Below are 22,542 nucleotides of genomic sequence, written 5' to 3'. Positions count from 1 at the left end.
GCCCTTCATTGGCTCCGTCCCTGCTCCTTGGGAGGTACCAAATAAATGACTACTTGAATCAGAGTTTTGCGCATAAAGATTCCACTGGAGCTGTTTGATTCGCTCAAGTGGGACCCATAGTCTTCCGTGTGTATGATTTCTTCTTCTTCTTCTTCTTCCTTTTTTTTTTTTTTTTAATCAATCCTAAGTGACAAGTAAAAGAGTCTCACAAGGGAGGATATACCTGAATAATGGCCACCAGTAACCACTAATCATGCTCAAGCTATGAAGAACTAAATGCAGCCACCATGTGAGACTTCACAGCAGCACAAAAGGTCCAAAGCAAGCCCAACCACTAGAACCATAATAACCCCCATTTATGGCATTTCAAGACAAACACCGTCAGGCTCAACTGAACTTCATCTGTTTGTGTTTCTTTTGTGTATTACGTTAGCTTTCATATACTCGGTCAATATGCAACAATTTAGTTACAAGCCTTCAACATTACCTTTTAAACTTGCGTTTCTTTTGTTGAATCAAGATTATATTGGAGGCATCAAGCTTTGCAGCTGATCAAATCATATCTTAAAGTCTTCTTGACATTAACTCAGGGTTCAGATTGGTTTATTTGCCCAACCTTCGTAAAGGGATAGGGGTGGGCAAACGTCTCTGTATTTCAATTTTTATCGTATGAAAATAAAGAATAGTGATGACGATTACAACTTCGAATAATCTGCAAAAAAAACGTTACTATAAAGTTGGATTGAAATTCATGTCGTATTTGAGCTAAACGACACTCTAAAGTTAAATTCTTTGAATTATGAATTTCTAGTTCATACTTGCACTAAATAAAAATTAAAAAAAAATTTGCATTCCTAAATACCCATTGCTTGAATGATCAAGATAGAATTTTCAACGTCTGATGTCTCAAATCTCAATACGAAATAGTTTTTATTTTTTATTTTTCGGTAATTCTACATATGAAGTACTTGTCAGTTCAGGTCTTTGTCGCATCGTATTCCTTCCAAGTTGCTTTGCATATCTGTTCTTCAACTTGACACAACATAACAAAAAAGAAGTATTAGTCATTGAGATTCTTTTTCTTCTTGTTTCTCTGTCTGATTCCAAGCAAGTATTAATATTTACATACAACCATTAGTTAATATTTTACAGTGCCGACCAACAACTCTCTACACAAATTTTTTTTAAAAAAAGGAGACATTTTCCCTTTCTACGACCAAAAAAAAAAAATAGAACGACAGAAATTGTTTTTAAATAATTAGTTTATACAAACAAGGACTATCATCGTTATTTGATAATCAGATCAAAATTCTCTCTAGCGAATATAAAAATCACTATACTGTATTGTGAACCCGTCCTACCTTTTCGAGTGTGAAAGAACTATCAAAGACCTATTGTAGCAGCATTTTTTCATCTTTCAAAATAAAAAATTGAGAGCTCCAAGTTTTTTTTTCGAAAAATAGAAGGGGGAGAATTCAAGTTCTTGTGGAAATAAAGAGGGGTGTCCGAGTTTCCTCCGAGATAAAAATAAACAAATAGGTAACAATAATAGAATATTTTCCATGTAAGTAGTTCAATGACTTAGAAGTTTATATACATTATTTATCCCAAATGGAATAATGGTCCAACAAGTACAAAACTAACAAGCAAAGCAAACCCCAGAATGGGATAAAAGGAGAACAACTTCAAGTGCTATGGCAAACAGAATAGGCCACAACCAAAACCACGACTACACCCATTGGCACAACCCCAAAACACTGCAAAAGAAAAAATTTCTCCGAGATAGACCAAAACCACCAGCCTAATAAGGACTCCAACAATGAGTCTGTATTACTACCAGGCTTGCCAAACCACCTTGCACAGCTTTGCCTCTCATCTCTCCACCCTCCACTCCTCTACTCCGTGTGCCGCTCATGGCGACGCCTCATATACTCTCCTTCCTTCCCTCCATTATTCTCTCTCTATGCTCTCCTCTCACCATCGTCATGGTCTATAACAAGAAACAAGGATCAAGATCAGTCAAATTCAATCAAATTCTTTCTTTAGACCCCATCTCGATGTGGAGACAACTTCCAAATCCGCCACCGGACCCACCGCTCCACCTACTCCTCCGCCATCCATCTTTCATATCACGAAACCTCCCAATCCAATCCCTAACGGTCAACAACTACCTTGTTCTCGTGGCTGCCACCACACGGTTTCCTTTCCGCCCTGTCCCGTCCATTAGTCTTTGATCTGGTGTCTAGCCAATGGTTCTCCGGCCCACCACTGTCCACACCGCGCCGCTGGTGCATCGCTGGCTCAGTGAATGGCACAGTAAATATTGCAAGTGGGGTCGGCACACACTACCAGGGCGATGTGGGAAGGTCACTTTTGAAATGGGACATGAAGAAGAATAATGATGACTGGAATTGGGAAAATATGGCGACACTTGAAGATGGTAGGTTTAGTAGAGAAGCTGTGGAAGCAGTTGGGTATAGAGGAAAGCTCTATATGGTGAATGTGAAGGGAAATGCAGTGAAACAAGGGGCAGTCTACGACGTTGAAATGGACCGGTGGGAGGAGATGCCGGAAAGAATGGTTACAGGGTGGAATGGGCCGGCAGCAGTGGTGGATGGTGAGGCTGTAATGTACGTGGTGGATGAGGCAAAGGGTGTACTAAGCAAGTCTGATTTTGATATAAATTGCTGGGAAAAGGTGATGGAGTTTCCGGAGCACTTGGAAGGCACCGAGCAGATAGCAGCTGGCCGAGGGAGGGTTTGTGTTGTTTGTGCCAACAATCAAAAGATTGTGGTGGTGGACGTGGTGGCAAGGCCAGTGAAACTTTGGGTTGTGGATCTGCTGCCAGAAATGGAAGTGGTTGCAGTTCATATAATGCCAAGGATGAGCAGGCCGGAATATTGACACAGTGTTCAAATGTCAAGAAGAGTGATGAATGAGGTAACATCATGTAGGACTCAAATGAATGTATAATATATCAATCTATCATTATTCTATGTAATTTAGTGAGTATTACAGTCAGACAATGTATTAATCAGTGTTCTATGGTATACTCTCTGTATAAACTATGAAAAAATTGTCCATAATAGGGCTGCAATATTTTTGGATCATCTGTAATGTATTAGTACAATGTTACTTTCATTTCTTATAAAATAAGCTTTTGTTGCCGTTTCTTTTCAAACATGCTTGAAAACTTTTTTGTGCATGCGTGATATCATTTCTTTGTCAAGCAGCAAATATTTTTTTATATAGAGCATGCCATAGTTTCCTAAAAAGAGTTTCCACTTTATATACAAGTTATATATACACACACACACACACATATCACAATCCATTGAAATCATATACTAATGAAATAAAGAAAGTACTCTAAAGTTATAATATGAAGAAGTTAGCAGCTAACTGTAAACCGGCAATGTCATCATCATCCACAGTAAAGTAATTTATTCATTCCAAATACGCATTAATCAAGTATGGATCTTCTATGCAAAGAAAACTTGAGGTAAAGAAAAGGTTGAATCATATTTATGAATCTAAAAGTATTAGAATGTCAATGGATGTACAACTTTATATGGACCAATATCAGACAAGGTACTTGAAGGATCGATAAAGTATGGACATGCACTAATGGAAATTTTGATATTTGGGGTTCTGTAATCCCTTTTTTTACTATTTTTTTTCAGCAAGTATTTGGGGCTCTATACTTGCACAATTATTTTCTCTTTTAAAAATGAAAATAATAATATAATTTTCTTTCAAAAGTACAGTCACACTCCACCGTTATGCCAACGATTGCTCTGTAATTTTTTTTTATTATAAAGATAGGTACAATGCAATTCTACTCCATCCCACACTAATTCAGGAAAAGTACAAAATAGTATTAAATGTTTCTTATGATCACGACACATGATCAATAAGAATACTTGTACAAACTCAAAGAAGCAAAACAATTGGTTAATAATTAGTCACATATAGAACTTATGTGTCTACACAAAAATGGGATAGCAAGAAAAGATCTTCATAGAGATGACATACCCTTTTTCCAAATAATAAAACCCCTTTGATCATTTATGAATATGTTGACTAGCATCATATTTATCAAATTAAGATAATTAATATATATTCAGTTTCTTACTATTGTTTCTAATTTGATGGAAACAGAAAATTAAAAAAATTAAGACCAAAAACAAAAATCAATTTGATGGTCGTCGTCGTTAGTTAGATCCACCTTATACAAATTACAAAGTGATTAGGTGATTCCGCATTAAAGGGGGAAAAGAGAAGAAAAAAAGGAGATGCCCACATTGCAAGGTTTTTCTGCTTTTCATTCACTATAAAAACATTAACATCCAGTGTTGAGCCAAAACGTAAAGAATGAGAACAAATTTATTATTCAAAAGGATGCATAAGATCACATGAAGCAAAAAGAGATACCAAATAAAAAATTAAAGCTTCTTTGGATTCTGACAGAATAAATCAAAAGGGCAAGTGAAAAGGCATCTCCCAACGCAAACCTCTCTCCAACCACCCCCACATTTACTTATTTATTCCCCCCTTTTTATCAAACTACCACTCTCTCTCTCTCTCTCTCTCTCTCTCTCACACACACACACACACAAATTATAACCAACTAAAAGTCCATCACAATTATTACTTTGTTTTTGTCCCTATCCAATTCACTTACTAACGATTTGAACATGTCACTGAAATTTTTCAGAAAATATAATCCGAGAAAAAACTAATTAATAAAATCATTCAAAATTCACAGACCTAGGTGAGTAAATGAAGGTGGTCCTTTTTAGATAACCAAAATGATTCAACACCAAACTAAATGAATGAAGCAAAATTAAAATTGGCTAGGGATACCACCAAGGGTCTGGCCTAATGGTATTTCCTTCCCCCACATGAGAGGTTGAGGGTTCACGTTCCCATTGCAGCAATGTTGATTGAGTGTGCAAATGTGTACACTTAGAAAAAAATGTCAAAAAAAAAAAAAAAATAGATATTATAATTGCACCGTTTCTAATCATGTAATTATTTGGAGTAGAAGGTACTTGAGATGATATATCTCCTGTTTTTTAATTGCTTGATTATACACTCTTTTTTTACTAGTTTCTGCACAAATGACTAATAGCTACATGGATGCCAGTTACCACCATGGACGGATTGCCACGTGACACGGAAGGATGGCAAAATTTTCCAAAGTGTTGGTAATCCAGACCGAGGTCCATGCACATTTCGGTCAGAAAGCATCGAGTATTTGGTTAAGGTAATAAAGTTGACTGATAAAACTATCACTTGAAGGCATAACAATCACAGGCTTCGTCAGTCATAAAAAAAAAAGAAACCCGAGACACTTCGGGAATACCTAGATCAATTAGTAGGAAAAAAAAAAGATATGACAGATCAGAAATGGAGCTCTATATTTCTTCACCAATGAATTTAGATTCAAGAAACCTAAAGATAATTAGGTTTCATCTATTAGAGGAACATCTAATATGCCATAAAATCCTATCAGACTTGAGAAGCTAATTTGGAGGTCTCATCCATGATTAACAGCTTGACGTATTTCCTAATGGAAAATACTTTTTAACACCAAAGGGGTGCACCGAACAGGCTGGCCGAAGGATGCCCAGCCATTTGATGCGCTCAAGTGGGATCCATAACCTTCAGTGTGTGTAGCATGACAATTATTTTTTTATTTTTTTTTTATTTTTTTTTTTTAATCAATCCTATGTGATGAGTAAAAGAGTCTCACAAGGGAGGATATACCTGAATGACGGCCACCAGTAACCACTAATAATGGTGACGCTGTGAATAACTAAATGCAGCCACCATGTGAGACTCACAGCAGCAGAAAATGTCCAAAGTAAGCCCAACCACTAGAACCATAAATAACCCCCATTTATGGCGCACATTTCAAGACCATTAACTTTCTTCTATCTTTGCTTGGGCAGGACTTTGTATATTAATTTTTGTGTACATTTGTGACAATGTTGGCCAGATGTATTTTTCATCCATGAATTTAATGGTTAAAAAATACTAATCTTATCTTAAATTTTCTGTTACATTAAGAATATATACCAGTATTTTTATAAAAGAAAAATAATTTATAGTTTATTTTTAGAAAATTATCTTTTTACTAGCCCAACCCCTCCTATAAAAAATTCCTGAGTCCACCCCAGATTAGCTTCATGATCCATGATCTTTGAATTCCCCAATCTACGAACCCCAATAACATAAGAACTTAAGCACCATTAAAACCTCTGTGACAATTAATTCAAATGTTTAAATTATTTAGGAAGAGTTCTAGTAACAAAGATTAAGGCCGTATATGTTGGCCTTGGTACCACATGTATTTATTGGTGACCCATTTATATAACAAATAAGGATATCACATGCATATAAATTAGGCATAAACCAAACATGATTTAGTTTGTCCCACCTCATTTAAAAATCAATTTCATCAGATTAGACTTTACACATAGATGTGAGTTGAATATAGTATTCAGTATACCTTAGTTTCTTAATCTATGAAGTCTATCCTGTTTTTGAAGTATTTTTTTTAGTGTAGATTCTATTTCATAGAATTAGTCTCCTTTTAAATGTGTCCTTTCTAACATGTCCTTCCTATCTACTCTAAAGAAATAGGGAATTCGGATTAAACTGCAAGGTTCAGACAAAGTTTAGTCGAGAGCTTATGATAAGTTCTACAAGAGTGATCAAGGACACCAAACCCAATAAAGTACCACTTACCTGGAAATGTAAAATGGCTCAGCCAAGACTATCCAGCACTCTTGAAACCTGATGCCTTGATGCGCTCATTTCCATTACCAAAGTGCACATTTCTATGCAATGCGTTGAGACTTCGTCACTGCACACATCTGGTCAGAAAAGCACTGAACATAAATTATGTCTTGTTACATATCCCTGCAGTGTTAAATTAAATGGACTAGTATTCTACCATGCACGGCATCTTCATGAAAATATTAAAAATATCTTCCAACCTTCTATTCGCAACATAGCTTCAATCATCGAGTACCCTGCACCATCACGATAAGGAACTTCATTAAATTCTTAGAATTCTGATAAAATTACATATTATGTAAAATAATCCTAAAATATCACAAAGACACTACATCCCATTCAGGCATCTCCTCAAACAAGCCCTAGCACTTTCCATTGCCCAGTTCCCTGAAAACAAGATATTATAGTAGAAGTCTATGAAGCCAGATGAAATTGAGGCATTCCTATAAATAGCTTGTACGTACAAGATCTTCAACATATCCCATCTTAGCTAACCAACCAACACTCTATTGTATAGTGAATTTATTCAACCAAGAACTTCGTGAAACAAATTTACAAGGTGTAACACAAACAATAGAAACACTTATCAGAAAAATAAACCATGGATGCTTACTAGGAATAAAGCCGAATATACCACTCTGATCGAAAGCACTTTACAATCCCAATTTCTTACTTTACAATATAAAAAATCCAGCATGGACGCAAAAAGATTGTAGATATGCATTGAGGGGGTAATTGATTGTTTGCTGATCTTGAATCAAAATGTTACAAAAAATAGGAATAACATATGAGCATGAGCGAATAACATTCCCAGAATTGTACAACTCTAAGATGGATTAGAAGTAATTGAGGTTCTAGTGCTTGGAGCTTCCCTTGCTTGCTAAGACAATACTTCTTTTGCCTTGTACAGACAAACTCGATTAAGCTTGGTGAGAACAAGACTTCAATTCATATTCTAATCATAAAAATCCCTTCCTTCTTTCCTGCTTAAGTCACAAAATTAGGTTGCATCTATCACAATGAAACAGGGTATCCATACTGCGCAGCTACTATACAGAATGCAATTTATATTTACAAGGATGAAAATACCGTAAAGTGAAAAATAAAACCACCACCAAGAGCTTAGCTCTAGTGGTACTTTCTTTAATTTCCAAATTTAATGTTGAGGATTTGAGTGCCCGTAAGGGGAAATGGTGGGTGTGTGCATGTGTCTTACTTACCAAAAATTAATGATAAAACCACCAAGAAATCTGTCTGCCAAGGAAGGAATGCAAAAGGACTACCATCCATGATACAATTTCATTAAAATCCAAGTCTGGAACATCATTGAATGAACCACGAGTTTGCATTTGTAAACTAATTCCTGGAGACAGATAGCTACCCTCATGCTTCTCTAACTCCTACAAGATTTTAAAAATGTGGTACTATATATGAAGCACGATCTACACGAACCACTGACACAAAGATACAAAAATACATGTACATTCCTGTATAGGAAAAACAAAAAAAAAAAAAATCCTTAACACTGCATTATTGGGCCTATTTCCTCGATGATTACGGAAAGATTCTCCAATTCTTTGTATATGTCCTCTATTCGGGGATGAGATATGTCATTGTACACAAACTGATGAATCTGACCACTCACCTCAATCCAACTGCGTGCCAGTTCCTTCTTCAACCGGTGATGCTTCAGTAATGCTCTAATATTTGCTACATCCTGCCACATCCCTCTTGCAGCATATATATTTGACAAAAGTATATACATCCCTACATTTGAAGGTTGAGTACTTAAAAGCATCTGTGCACCAAGTTTGCCTAGACCAAAATTCTCATGGACTCTACAAGAACTTATTAATGTTCCCCAAGTATGTGATGGGATATCCACAGGCAATTGTTTAACCAGTTCATATGCTTCAGCTAGCAATCCTGATCTACCAAGGACATCAACCATGCAGGCATAATGTTCTGGCTTTGGAATCAGATTCCAATGTTTCGCCATAGACTTGAAGTATTTCCAGCCCTCATTGACCAGACCTGAATGAGCACACGCAATCAAGAGGCCAAGAAAAGTCACGTGATCCGGTTCCAATCCAGCTTGAGTCATGGAATGAAAGAGCTTGAGAGCTTCAACAGCAGAACCATGATAAGCTTGTGCCACGATTATGGCATTCCATGCCACCGTATCCCTGTTTATCATCCCTTGAAATACTAGAGTAGCAGCATTTATAAAGCCACATTTGGAATACATGGATATTAATGAACTTAATACAACAGTATCATTTTCAAAACCAGTTTTGATCACACAAAGATGCATTGCTCTACCCCACCCATGCGCAGCAAGTGCACCACAGACCGAGATTACAGTGGTAAATGTACCTTGATCAGGCTTAAGTCCAGTCTGCAACATGTGGTAATGTAAAATAAAAGCTTCTTCAGATTGACATCCTGAAATCATAGTATTCCATGAGGTCTCATCTTTCCACAGCATCTGTCCAAAAAAGCCCCTAGCATTTATCATATCATCTTGTTGCACATATCCCTGTAGTATTGAATTCCATGACACAATGTCTCGCTGTGGCATCTTCATGAACAATTCAAGAGCGTCTTCAAACCTTCCATTCTGAACATATCCACCAATCATTGAGTTCCATGCAATGAGATCCCGATGGGGCATTTCATTGAATAATTTTGTAGCCTCTTCAATCCGATTATAATACAGATAACCCCGAATCATCACAGTCCAAGCCACTACATCCTTTTCAGGCATCTCCTCAAACAAGGCCCTAGCACTATCCATCTTTTTTGCTCTCAAGAAACAAGTTATCATACTAGTCCACGAAGCCACATCACGTCGAGGCATTCCCAAAAATAGTTTGTGTGAATCTTCAACATATCCCATATCAGCATAACCAGCCAGCATTGCATTATACAATGAAACACTCCTTACAGGAGCTTGACCAAACAACACCTCGGCTTCACTTACAAACCCACAATGAAAATACCCTTCAATCATAGTCACCCACGATACAGAATTCTTAACAGGCATTAAATCAAACAATTTTCTGGCCTCATCTACTTGTCCATTGTTTACATAACCAGATATCATAGAATTCCAACAAACCACATTTTTATCATGTATCGCCTCGAACAAACTCCGAGCTTCTTCTAACCTTCCACACTTGGCATACCCACTTAACATTGCCGTCCAAGACACAACATTCCTACTAGGCATAACATTGAATATCTCACGAGCCTCACGAACCCTCCCATTCCTAATATACCCAGAAATCATACAGTTCCAAGTCACCACATTCTTGTTAGGCATTTCATCAAACAGACGGCATGCGTTCTCAACATCCCCACGCTTGAAACAACTAGTGATTTTTGAGTTCCACTGATATAGTGAGTTGTTCACACTGGAGCTCATATAACGAAATAACCAATGAGTTTCAGTGAACACCAACGCAATACATGAACTGAATTTGCACCTAACATACATAATTAAGTAAACACGTGGTTAACATAAGCCCGTTCATCCAAGCAACAAGTGGGACCCACAAGTGGAACCAAACATAGATCCCACAGTAGTTCTATCATCATCTATGTGGCATTTAATATAATTATTAGAATCCATATGACACACCACACTGTTGGTTGCAAACACAAGTCACAGGACATGATGAAACACAGTCCAAATAAGAAGATGATGATGACTCTGAATGGGGTGGTCCTGAAATTGGAAATGAAATTAATATTCAAGCAACCCATTCCCTTAATAAAAGTGCCTTATCCCACCAAACTCATGTAATGCCAAAGCTTGCCGCAAATCTTGACACTGATGTCACTCGATGATTTCCACAAGCTTGGATTTTCACTTTTTAGGATTTTCAGATTATTTATTTCCTATCAATTTATATATATATGTGCACTTTAGAATCGCATTCGCACCGTAAAATTCAATATTTAGCATTGACATTATTTATGCACAATGTTTGTCTTGACTCCAAATTATTGGGTTTCTAATTACATAAGCAACCAGTGAGACCAATTCTTCAGTCAAAAAGTGTTTTTACTTATATGACCCCACATAACTAGGTTTTGATACTTAAGTGGGACATCTTATAAGCCAGTGCCCCACGTTTAATTAATAAGGTTAGAATCTTTAAAGGAGAATAAATGAGGGTAATTAAATAGTTTTTATTTTTTTGCAATATATATCAGAACTCTATTACTGTATTAGTTTAGCTCACTTCTTTTGTGAGCGTGAGGAAGAATCATAATTTAAAAATTTTTAAAATTGTAAATTAATAACAGAATTCTAATATATCTATGAGGAAAGGGAAGATTGAATAAATAACTAATGAGGGTATAATAGAGAATCAAAATATAATGATATAACTTTCACGAGAAATTAGAATTTTCTCTTATTTTTTGAAAAAAATATTTTCAGAAAAATCAATGAGTTGCGAGAATATTACTTTCATGGAAAAAAAAAAAAAAAAATTCACACTAATCAAACTGTTAAAAATTTTATATTTCTTCTACGCTAACCAAACTAACTCTATGAGAAGTTAATGTAATTTTCACTTTCTTATATATAAGTTAGGTCATGAGACGAGTAGATGCTTTTGTAATGAAAAAATTGATGCAATTAAATGTTGATTGCACCAAATGAGTTTTGATTAATATAGGTGTTAAAAATTAAGAATATGAAAACTGAGATGATAATAGTTTAGAGTACATGAACTTATAATGTCAATTGTCAAATGTATTTATTAATTATTTTGAAAATTACATTCTTGCTTCTCATCAAAGTAATGATAATTAATGAATCATTAACTCAATTTGTATAACATCTTATCTTTTAGAGTGAGAAGTTGAATCTTTGTTGTGGAGTGCATGCGTGAATAATTACCTTAAAAAAAAAAAAAAAAAAACCGAATATATATATGTGGATTAAAAATAGATGCCCTATAATTACTTCAAAAGGAATTTGGAGTTGCGGACACAAAATGCTCAAAATTCCAAAAATCCTATTATGTTTGTGAGAATCAAATTTCAGCTTTTTGAAAGAATTGATATCAATTTTGAGTTGTGATACATAATTCCAAAATTAAACATATTTGACTATATTTATGTTATATAAAAAGTTGAATGTGTTTAATTATGGAAATACTTATCATTTTTCATTAATTTTTATTCAATAGTAATACTTTATTTTTAAAATAATTAAGATAAAAAATAAAAAATTTAAGGAGCTGACGTGGAACGGTTTGGAATCACAAATCAAATTGCAACCCCAAGACGATACTTATCTCATCCAAGTGTGAAAATTGTTACAAAAAGACAAGTCAGTTGTGACTGAAACATCAGAGATTCCTATAATCAATGCTCAATTTTATAAAATCAATGCTGACTTTTATAAAGTAAGCATCACTATATTTTATTATGCACCTTCTATTCTGATATTTTAGGGCCGACATACAGCACAAAAGAATGGTAGTTGAGGTCAGTTGAAATTGGACCCCACATAAATCTCTGCCGCATATGCTCTATAATTTTAAGTTCCGATGCATATTTAGATTTTCCTCAATTCTCTCTCTTTCATATACATAGAAACACAGTAAAAGGCCATGTATTATAATTCTTGAATATCCATAAATGTAACTTACACATATATGTACATATACGTGTAACTTTATGTAGTGTTCCCACCAAGCTATTCGGATTCTCCCTCTTTGAGTGTCTTCCTGGTTAAGCTCAGTTTCTTCTGGGTCCAAGAAAAGGTTTCAGCTGAGGAATTCCATGGGTTTTATGTAGCTTGCCCAGAGGTATGAATTCTATGTGTGTGTGTGTGTGTGTGTGTGTGTGTGTGTGTGTGTTTGGGTAGGGTTTGATTCTATGCATAGTGCGAGTAACCATATTTATTGGGTTATGATTCTATTGGTGAATTGTTTGGGGTAGAATTTGTATGATTGTGTAGATTTGGAGATTTGATGAGTTGGTGGGAGTTCATTACAACAATTTGCAAGACCCAACTAATAAGTATATTTAAGTATTCAAGAAATATGGTGTTACTGTTTTATTGTATAATATGAGTGAGAACCGAAGTTAATTGTCAAGTATTTTTCATGTGAGTTTTGAATTACAGTTGCAAATATGGGGGAAAGTATGATATTGCCCAAAAAAAAAGAAGAAGAAATGTTTGCTAATTGTTTCCCTAATTAGTTGAACTCTTTATTCAGTTGTTTGCCTCTTTGGTCACACCCTTGTGGTGCTGCTATGGTGCTCCCATCTTGCAAGAATGATACCTAAACTCCCCTTCCCTCCTCGAAATCTAGGTTAACTGGACCATTTTTTTTAGGATATCATTGGTCAATATATTTTTAAACCTCTCAGTACATTTCGTAGTATATGTTATTTAAGATTTACAAATAAATTGTTTTGATCAGTGGGTAAGATATATTTACATTTTTGAAGCCTGAATTAATGTTTTGCAGGGTTTTCATTGATCGGGAAATCTGAAATTTGACTTTGTGTAACTTATGGTTAATGGTATGGGAGATCAGGAATCATGCAGTAAAACCCTTGGAAGATTGTCTGTTTTCTACTATGGCGTGGGGCACATGCTGAATGATATTACATCTGCATGTTGGTTTACTTATCTCTTAGTTTTCTTGACAGATATTGGACTGTCCCCAACGTACGTTTCCTAATTCATACTGGTAGTTAATTTGATTATAATGCATCAATTCATATGAGCTATTTTTTTAATGTCATTAATGCTGAGATGTGACACTTTTATGAGAAGGAAGATAAATGAGCATACAATATGGTTTACTGTGGAAATGTTTGGTCAATCAAAGTTCTGGAGAGCTTTCAGTAATATTGTGTTTACGGCAGCATAATCGCTGGCATGGCATCTAAAAGGAAAGCATGCGCCAATTTTGTGTCATCATAATCATCTTCCATTAAATGTTTACATTTCAAGAGTCCTAGTATATATAAATTTAAATCATGGTCAGAGTTGAGATGATTCCCTTTTGAATGTCATACTTGATGAGTTATTGACAACTTCTGTCAATCCCAAAGATAAAGCGAGCATTAGCTCTTTCTACTAGCATTTTACAATTTCCATGGCTTTAAAATATCAAACAGAGCTGTTAGGGAAGGATTAGCAACATAGGCTCTAATACGTCAAAGTAAGCTAGGTCTCAAACTAGACCTGAATAGGTCTTGAAAATCAGTTGTAACAAATTTAACAAAAATTTAAATTGTTAATTAACAATTCGAATGCCACAATATAAATGAAAAATAGTGCAATGAACTACAATTAAGATAAAGTTGGGACCTAGTCCAAATAGTGAATGCAATCCAAATAGAACAATCACTATTTAAAAAAAAAAAAAAAACCAAAAAAGGAGGTTACAACTGTAGGTCTCAAATTCTTACCCTAAAATCACCTAGGTAACCTTTTGAACCAGTCACACAACAGAGCTTCACTATCTGCTGCTACTGGTCAACAACCTAGGTCGAGTTTGGGACTTAGTGTACTCTGACTATCAAAGCCTAGGGTGCCCGACCTATCCCTCATGTCCAACTAACATGAATTTTCTATGCCTAAAGTTTGTAAAGCGACACTGAGATGGAGTAGGAAAGTGAGATCGTAATCCCAAGGCAGGATTTGAAAATACATGTTTGGGATGGACTTCATCTCTTAGGTTGTTTAGTCTTTTTGCTGGAATAATATTACTGTGTCAGTTTATTGTTGTAAACTATGCAAGAAATTTCACTTTTTGGGTGGTGGTTATTCAAATCCAGTGTCAGGTGGGAGAGGGTTTAACCTTGCGAATGAACATGTCAAACGTGTGACCTGAATTTAAGTGATGGATCTCCACGAATCTCTAATCTTAGGATATATGGAAGTGTTGTTAGAAAAGGGAGTATACCATTCTCTGGTACCAAATTTGAGTTCTTCGTCTTTTTCCATCATCACATGAGGATGATTAAGTATTCTGTTATAATATGTCGGACACAACCCATTCCCATATCGTATACAACTGTAGGTCTCAAATTCTTACCCTAAAATCACCTAGGTAACCTTTTGAACCAGTCACACAACAGAGCTTCACTATCTGCTGCTACTGGTCAACAACCTAGGTCGAGTTTGGGACTTAGTGTACTCTGACTATCAAAGCCTAGGGTGCCCGACCTATCCCTCATGTCCAACTAACATGAATTTTCTATGCCTAAAGTTTGTAAAGCGACACTGAGATGGAGTAGGAAAGTGAGATCGTAATCCCAAGGCAGGATTTGAAAATACATGTTTGGGATGGACTTCATCTCTTAGGTTGTTTAGTCTTTTTGCTGGAATAATATTACTGTGTCAGTTTATTGTTGTAAACTATGCAAGAAATTTCACTTTTTGGGTGGTGGTTATTCAAATCCAGTGTCAGGTGGGAGAGGGTTTAACCTTGCGAATGAACATGTCAAACGTGTGACCTGAATTTAAGTGATGGATCTCCACGAATCTCTAATCTTAGGATATATGGAAGTGTTGTTAGAAAAGGGAGTATACCATTCTCTGGTACCAAATTTGAGTTCTTCGTCTTTTTCCATCATCACATGAGGATGATTAAGTATTCTGTTATAATATGTCAGACACAACCCATTCCCATATCGTATATGCTCAATTTGGACATACAGTAGGTAAAATTTATTGAAGGAATATATTTACGAAAAATGTGTTAGATATTCTCCAAACTCAATGCACCATCTGGCTATTTAGCAAGCAATTATTTTTGACAGCTCTATAGGAAAAAACAGTTCCTTAAGGGTTAGAGCAACACCAAATAGACTAATCTACAAATAAGGCTTAAAGAAAAAGAGAAATGGTAGAATAAGAGAATACTCTCTAGTATAAGTTGGGACTGAAGACTCACATTGTTTGGGCAACTAAAAATAAGATAAAAGTACTAGAGAAGCCTCCTCTTTTCTTCTTTTTCTTATTCACTTGATATTAGGACTTTTAATCTTTTAGGGCCTTCGTTGAAGTGTTTAAGAGGTTCTGAGAAAATTTTAAGTGTAGGCTTTAGCTTTTATTGGGTGTAGTGCGTATTGGAGATGATGATGCATAAATTGTGTGAACAAATGACAAATATATAATGAGTGAGCGTTGAATAGTGGAGTACAGAAGTATTATATGTATTGGAGAGCTTTAGCATTTTGGACATTGGAGGATATATTAGGCATAAAGGTGATGTGGCAAGTCTCAGGTGTGATGTGAATTGAGGCAAAAGTGGAAAGAAGTACAAAAATTCAAGCCCAGGCTAGGATGAACTACTGTCGCATCCATGTTCTTCTGGCTGTAACTATAAATGTGTATTTATGGGTTGATAAGATTGGAAAAGTACAGTTCGTAGTTCGTACAAGTGGCTTTGGTTTTGGTTGCAAGTAGTTTTATACCTGTGGCAATTTTAGGCTTTTCCTATAGACGTTTGGACATATCTTTAGATGCATCCTAGCTAACAATTCCTTGGATCCATCACTGTATCTGTTGATGTGTCCACTGTCCTGGCCAAAAACTGCCTTTGGTCCAGGCAGGTCAGTTTCTCTACATGACCTGAATTTAGAGACTAGAGAAAAAGAAAAGAAAAAAAAACAAGAATTTGGACACAACAACAGTTATATCTAGGTAAATTTTCTTTTGGACTCATGGAAAGTTTACTATTGATTTTGCATTGATTCTTTTCCCACTTTGATAATTGTAAAATGGGAGTCTTTTTGTGCCTCGGTATTTGATTTGGACTGCTTTCACTTCCTTTTTGGGTGGGGAAGGTTGTCTGTGTTTACCTAGGGGGGGCCTTGGCAATGGTAAGGTTGCTCCATTGTGTCCCGGAGGTCACGGGTTTGAATCAGGAAACAGCCTCTCCGCTCCGCATACGGAGGTAAGGCTGCGTACATCAAACACTCCCAAGACCCCGCAGTGGCGGGAGCCTCATGCACTGGGCTAGTCCTTTTTTCTAGGTTGTCTGTGTACCACTTTATCCATTCCAACTCTTTGAAAATCCATTTGATATGAGAAACAGATAGCTTTGTTAATTTTTCTCCATATTAGTTCCCAAAATTCACATAATTGATAGCATCTGCAAGCAAGGAGGCCATGGCCATGCCTGAAGCAGAAGTCAAATCTTTGATTATACTTGCAATATTTAAATATACAATCGTTTTTACTGAGCAGGGTCAGTTTAATGATCTTCAGATGTCAGCATATTTTGTTTCCTAATTGTTTGGATTTAATGTAATTTTTGAATTGTTCAAGATTTTATGCTTTATACTGGTAAATAAAGATAATCTTTATCTTTTTGAGAAATAACTTTCTCCTTTTTTTCACATGATAGATAGACAGGTTTGGGCATTTCAAAATTTGGCATGGTGCAGGATCTGTTTTAGTCGCTGTTTCATTTTCTTCTGTTTTTGGCGGTTGCCTGCCTTGCAAGATCCTTGGCACCAATTCATTTACTGTGCAAACTATTGGATACAGCATTTTTGCAGCTATCTTCAATGTGGGTTGGGCTGCAACTCAAGTTTCACACATGTAATGACTTCCTCTGACCAGTTTCAAGTGTGCCAGGCATCTTCTTCTTTTTTTTCCCCTTCTTTTTTCTTTCTTTATCCTTCCCACTTTATAAAAAGGGAAGAGGCACTAGTGGCTGCCCCTTCACTATTGTATTTTTATTTGTTTGTGTTACATGGATTTCTATAACACTATTCAAATTCTCTTCGTATATAATCACTGATAAAAATGCTTATATACTACTGTTCTATTAAGGTAATGGAGCAAACATCCTCATCAGGTGTTCTATTACTCATCTTTTAATCATTTTAGGAATGTAATTGGTTAACGACTCATGTGTGAATGTCCAACTACAATTAGTAATTTTTGTTATATGTACATGCAGTTTAGTGTTAAAGCATTGCTGAAGAGTATCAGAATAATTTATAGAGTTAACTGGACAAAGTAAAAGATGGAATAGGAATTACATAAAAATAATGGTCCACCAGTGAACTCCTCCAAGTCCCAAATTACCACCACGGGCTAACCCCAAGGGTTGGCCCAAGTGGAATTTCCACTTGGCATTGGTGCCTCAAGAAGCATCAGGTGGAGTGAGGGGCGAGGGGGTTTGAATACCAATTAGGAAGAAAAAAAAATTGGAAAATTGCATAACTTGTTTTCCTCTTATTTTTTGCAGGTCTATGGTGAATTGCATCATGCTGAATTCAACAAGTAGAGTAATTTTGGCTAGTTGTCGCAATGCTTTTACAATGGTTAGCACCTCCCTGAATCTGATTTTTATGTATAGTTCTATTTAGCATGACTAGGCATTTTATAGAAGGTAGTGCTCATTCTTTTAATTTTTGGTTGAATGGTTCAAACATTTTTTCACAGGTCGCCAACCTAAGCCTGTATTGAGTTGCTTTTATAGTATTCCGATTCAATACATCAAGGACACTTGCTGATGTTGAAAGTCAGGTGTGTTGATTTAATTAAAGTTATTCTAGGTGTTAAAGGATTTTCATTTGAGTGTGCTCTTACTTCATTCATGTTTGGGCAGTACCGCTGGATAGCACATTTGTCAATTTTTATTGAATGCTGATTCGTTGGCATATTTCTTCTTGGAACCAAAGAGCCAAGGTTTACCACATATTCTTAATTTCACATAACCGTAATCTTTCTTCCATATATTTTCTATCTTCCTTCCAGTTATTGAGGGAGTGCTATTATAAAACTAGCAATACCAGTGTAGGGAAACAGTTCCAGCATACCAATGAGCGTTAGCCAAATGGTATGAGCTCTACTTCCTAAAGGGGAGGTCAAGAGTTTGAGCCCTAGTAGGGCTATATTGTGAGTGTGCGCCCACTTGCTTGATCGTTCAGGAAAAAGTAAAAAAAAAATAGCTCCAGCATTTGCTTTAATAGACAACCAAGGTACTTTTTGTTGTAAAGTCTTGATAGGGTTGATCTTGTAATGTAGTGTTTTTTGGGTTTGAAAAGTACTTATCAAAGGTAATGAAAGAACATCATCTTGATATTCCAGTACCAATAAAGCAGAATCTAAGTGAGCCCTTAACAAAGGTCTCTTTCCACACTTTGCTTTGTAGTTTAAGCTCCAAACTTTGCTCTATGGTCCACTGATGTTCCTGGTCTGGCCTAATTGTTTAAACAATTTCAAACTAGTGCCATTATTGCATTGAATTTCATGTTCTATAGAGTTATCAGTTTTAGTAATTGTTTGGCTCCTTCACCAATGTACTTAACCTGCCATCTTGAAACATATATTATGATTAAACATTTTTTATGAGCTCATGTTCCTTAACATTTTCACATTTAAGCAATAATTTCTCTTTTACGGACTTGTAGGATTTCTAAATTTTTATTTGTAATTTCTTATGTTCTTCTAATACTTAGTTTCATTGTATGAACTGATTGGTGCAAATAGATTGTGGTCAATCTTAGATTGAAATACACGGACAATTTGGTAAAGTCACTTAATGGAGGTAGGATTTACTATGGAAGTGGCAGAAAAGTTATAGTATGTTGCCCCAATTAATTTTATCCTTAACCTTCTTCAACGAATTCTTAATATGGTTTCAACTATTCTCCAGGGAAACTAGTTAAACACAATCCTTATTCTTCATTGTCATTTTTTTTTTCTAAAGATATTGCACCAGAATTTTTTCTATCATACTTGAGAAATCTTAGATAAAAACTTACATGCTACAGTATAATACAAACACCTTTGAAATAAATATTGTTCTTTAATAAGTATAGAGATTGGGATACTCTCAAAACTGAGATTATTCAGCCGGTTCTGCTAAGATTATTCTCTTCAAATTGTTATATGAATTTATAGTTAAAAAGAGAGTGGGGGCAGCCAGATAATATTTTTAAAAATGCTTGATTGTTGCTCAAATATATATTCTGCAGTCACTTTTCTTTGCTGGTTTTGTATTTCCATTATGTTGAGGCGTATTAAGTGTTTAAATGCTGAGTGGTTTATTTTTTTGGGGATGTTACATGGGATTACTGGTTCTGTTTTGTTATTTCAGCTATGGTTTCCCTTCAATGTGGCCCTCCTTCTGCTGATTCAGTTTGGGGAAGATGAATTTGGGACTGCTTTTCTCCTCTCTTGACTTACCCACCAAATAGTAACCTACAATGCTTTAGGAGATAGAAAGTGAGAGGAGGGGGAATAAGGATGAGTGACTAGAGGGAGAGTGACTAGTGATTAGAGCATGCACATGCATGTCATGTCATTTTTCCTTGTAGTGTACTTTTCAATTTTTCTAATAATAGATTTTTCAACTTATTTTTTTCCTTAGTCATAACTTTCCTAATCCCATACCTTTTCTCCAGGTTTAGTTCCAGTCCATCCCTTCAGCTTCCGGTAGAAGCAGGACTTGAGAACTAGACTCCACTATTTTGACTCCATCCCAAACCTTTTGATAACTGAAACTGATTTTCATTTTAAAACTAAAACAACATTATAAACCCGATACAGCTAGACTTACTTTTTGGTAGGATAAAAATTGGAGAGGAAGGGAAGGTAGAAGCAGAGAGGAGATGAGTAAATACCAAGGCAACGAACATAAGCATAACTCTATTTGCCATTAAGCTCAGCAATTTTCTATAGGCCCAAGCACATAAGCATCATTAAAATTTATAATCTACCACCAGGAGCAATCACACATTTTCGAAATTTATGAAAGCAACTCGTGATTAAAGTCAAATTTCACATATATCACCAAAATCAACCAAACTTGGAACATAATCTATCGAAAAAAGTAGACAAGAATCGAACCTCTTTCTCAATGGGTCTGGTGAAGAGTTTCTTGGCCTGAACAGCTGATACATCGAACTGTAGTTGCGTCACACCAGAACACGGCCTTTGATGTCAAGAAGGAAGAGAGCAGAGGCCGCCGCTGCCATGGATTAGTTGATTTAGAAAAAATCAACAGAGAATTACAGAGCTTGATTAGTTGATTTAGAAAAAAAATTAACACAAAACCCGTACATACAAGTTAGCAGTTGCAGAGGGAGAGAGGGGGCAAGCTTGAGAGTTGAGAGCCAGCAACTGAAGCTTGCGAACGGCGACCCGAACTGAAACAGCGGGCGATGGAAACTGAAAGAAATGGGTTTTGATTTTTTGAACAATCTGAAATGATATGCCGATATGGGTTTTGATATAGGTAATAGGTTTTGAACTTTTGATTCTTGCGGACAGATAGATAAACTTAATTATATGGGTTTTGAACTTCTGATTCTTGTAGATTTTGTAGGTTGCAGTTGCAGAGATAGAAAGAGGGCAACTTCAGAGTTGAGAACGAGAATAGAGATGGAGGCGACTGGGGAAGGTGAGGGTGTGTTTGATAGTATTAGTAACGAGAGAAAAGAAAAGAAAAGAAAAGATAGAATTAGTGAGAAAAGAAAAGAAAAGAAAAGAAATGATAGTAATAATTTTTATTTGTGTTTGGATAGATAACAGAGAAAAGAAAAGAAGTGATAGTTATTTTTGTTTGGATAAGATAGATGAGAGAAAATAAAAGAAAGGATAATAGACAAATTACTTTTTTACTCTTTCATAATCATAGGACTTGAATGGAATAATAAATCTGTCAATTGATTTGTGGAGGCTAATTTTGGTATTATCAAAATACCACTAAAATCACTATCCTTTCTCTCACTATCTCTCCCTATCTTCTCAATTTTGAGGAGAAATCAAATAAGAGATAGGGAGGGATAGCTATCCCTCCCTATCTCTCCTTATCCCTTCCTATCCCTCTACTTAAGTTACCCAAACACAAAGTTACACTATCCTCTCTTTTCTTTTCTCTCCCTATCCCTCCAAATCAACCCTACCAAACACACCCGAAATGATTTGCCCTAAAATTAGGGCACCGTTTCCTCTTGAGTGAGAGCTTGGATGTCAATTTTTACAGCCCTGCCAGGCTCCGCCTGGTCCCACCCACTAATAATAAATATAGGAACACTTTTTATATTGTTGGGACAGGCATGAACATAAATTTTGTACCATCACAGGACGGGTAAGGGTTTAGTACACATATCTCAGGGTCCCGCCCTACCCCACTAAGTATATAACTATATTATATATATATATAATATTAATAACTTATTTTAGCGGCTTACCGAGTTGTCCATCTCTTACATCCTAATTTGGGATGTAAACTTGGTATTAAATTTGTTTTTGTTTTGGTTATGGTGGGAGTTGAAGCTTAGAACTTTTTGTGATTTGGTTGTATTAAATTTCTATTTTTGTTTATTATGTTCTCTGAATTATGTTATGTGTGTGTTATTTTTTTATTTTTGTTGGGATACATAATTTCATTTATATTGTGCCATTCCCAGGCTTTCCACATTTAAATAGCACGAGCTTAAGTTCCAAAACGTGGGAGAAAAAAATTTGTTAGCGGAGCGGGCACGGGGCACAGTATTTCACAACAGGGCGGGGCTGAACATGAAAATCTAACCCGTCGCGGGTCTCGAGGCGGGCATAGACTTGACAAAAATTAAAAAGGGCGAGGCGGGATTTAGGGAAACCCGCCCCATTGTCATCCCTAGTGAGAGCAGAGGGAGAGAGAGCAATGATTTTATTTGTCTTGGGCTGTAATGTTTCTTATTTACTTGGGCTATAATGTTTCTTATTTGTCTTGGGCT

At 35.9% G+C, this 22,542-nt stretch overlaps 1 protein-coding gene, 1 long non-coding RNA gene and 1 pseudogene across 5 annotated transcripts; 2 read left to right on the top strand and 1 right to left on the bottom strand.

Annotated features, from left to right (window-relative positions):
- Positions 1-759: 759 nt before the first annotated feature.
- On the bottom strand, positions 760-21,222 carry LOC132276353 (pentatricopeptide repeat-containing protein At4g02750-like). Of its 4 annotated transcripts, XR_009470874.1 has the most exons (5): positions 20,886-20,897; positions 20,669-20,789; positions 6,965-7,043; positions 6,757-6,884; positions 760-1,032 (listed from the first exon to the last, which is right to left on the bottom strand). XR_009470874.1 is itself a non-coding variant. In XM_059777745.1 (3 exons), exons 2-3 carry the CDS (start codon positions 20,719-20,721, stop codon positions 8,327-8,329), a joined length of 2,022 nt encoding a protein of 673 aa, XP_059633728.1. In that variant the 5' UTR covers positions 20,722-20,789; positions 20,886-21,222; the 3' UTR covers positions 8,304-8,326. The 4 variants fall into 4 exon arrangements, 2 of the variants coding, with proteins under 2 accessions (XP_059633728.1, XP_059633729.1); XR_009470873.1 differs by lacking the exon at positions 760-1,032 and having other exon boundaries at positions 4,984-6,884; XM_059777745.1 differs by lacking the exons at positions 760-1,032; positions 6,757-6,884; positions 6,965-7,043 and adding an exon at positions 8,304-10,295 and having other exon boundaries at positions 20,886-21,222.
- LOC132276354 (F-box/kelch-repeat protein SKIP25-like) lies at positions 1,502-3,141 on the top strand (annotated as a pseudogene).
- LOC132276356 (uncharacterized) lies at positions 16,893-18,505 on the top strand. The gene is made up of 4 exons (XR_009470875.1): positions 16,893-17,404; positions 18,060-18,135; positions 18,257-18,340; positions 18,423-18,505. It is a non-coding gene; the product is annotated as an uncharacterized LOC132276356 (long non-coding RNA).
- Positions 21,223-22,542: the final 1,320 nt, after the last annotated feature.

This window comes from Cornus florida, unplaced genomic scaffold, assembly GCF_030987335.1.
Source record: "Cornus florida cultivar Cherokee Brave unplaced genomic scaffold, ASM3098733v1 CherokeeBrave_3.0.0_Hap2_Chr10, whole genome shotgun sequence".
NCBI classification, from domain to species: domain Eukaryota; kingdom Viridiplantae; phylum Streptophyta; class Magnoliopsida; order Cornales; family Cornaceae; genus Cornus; species Cornus florida.
The sequence above is the reverse complement of the archived record's forward strand: the minus strand, read 5'-3'. Positions and strand labels throughout refer to the sequence as shown.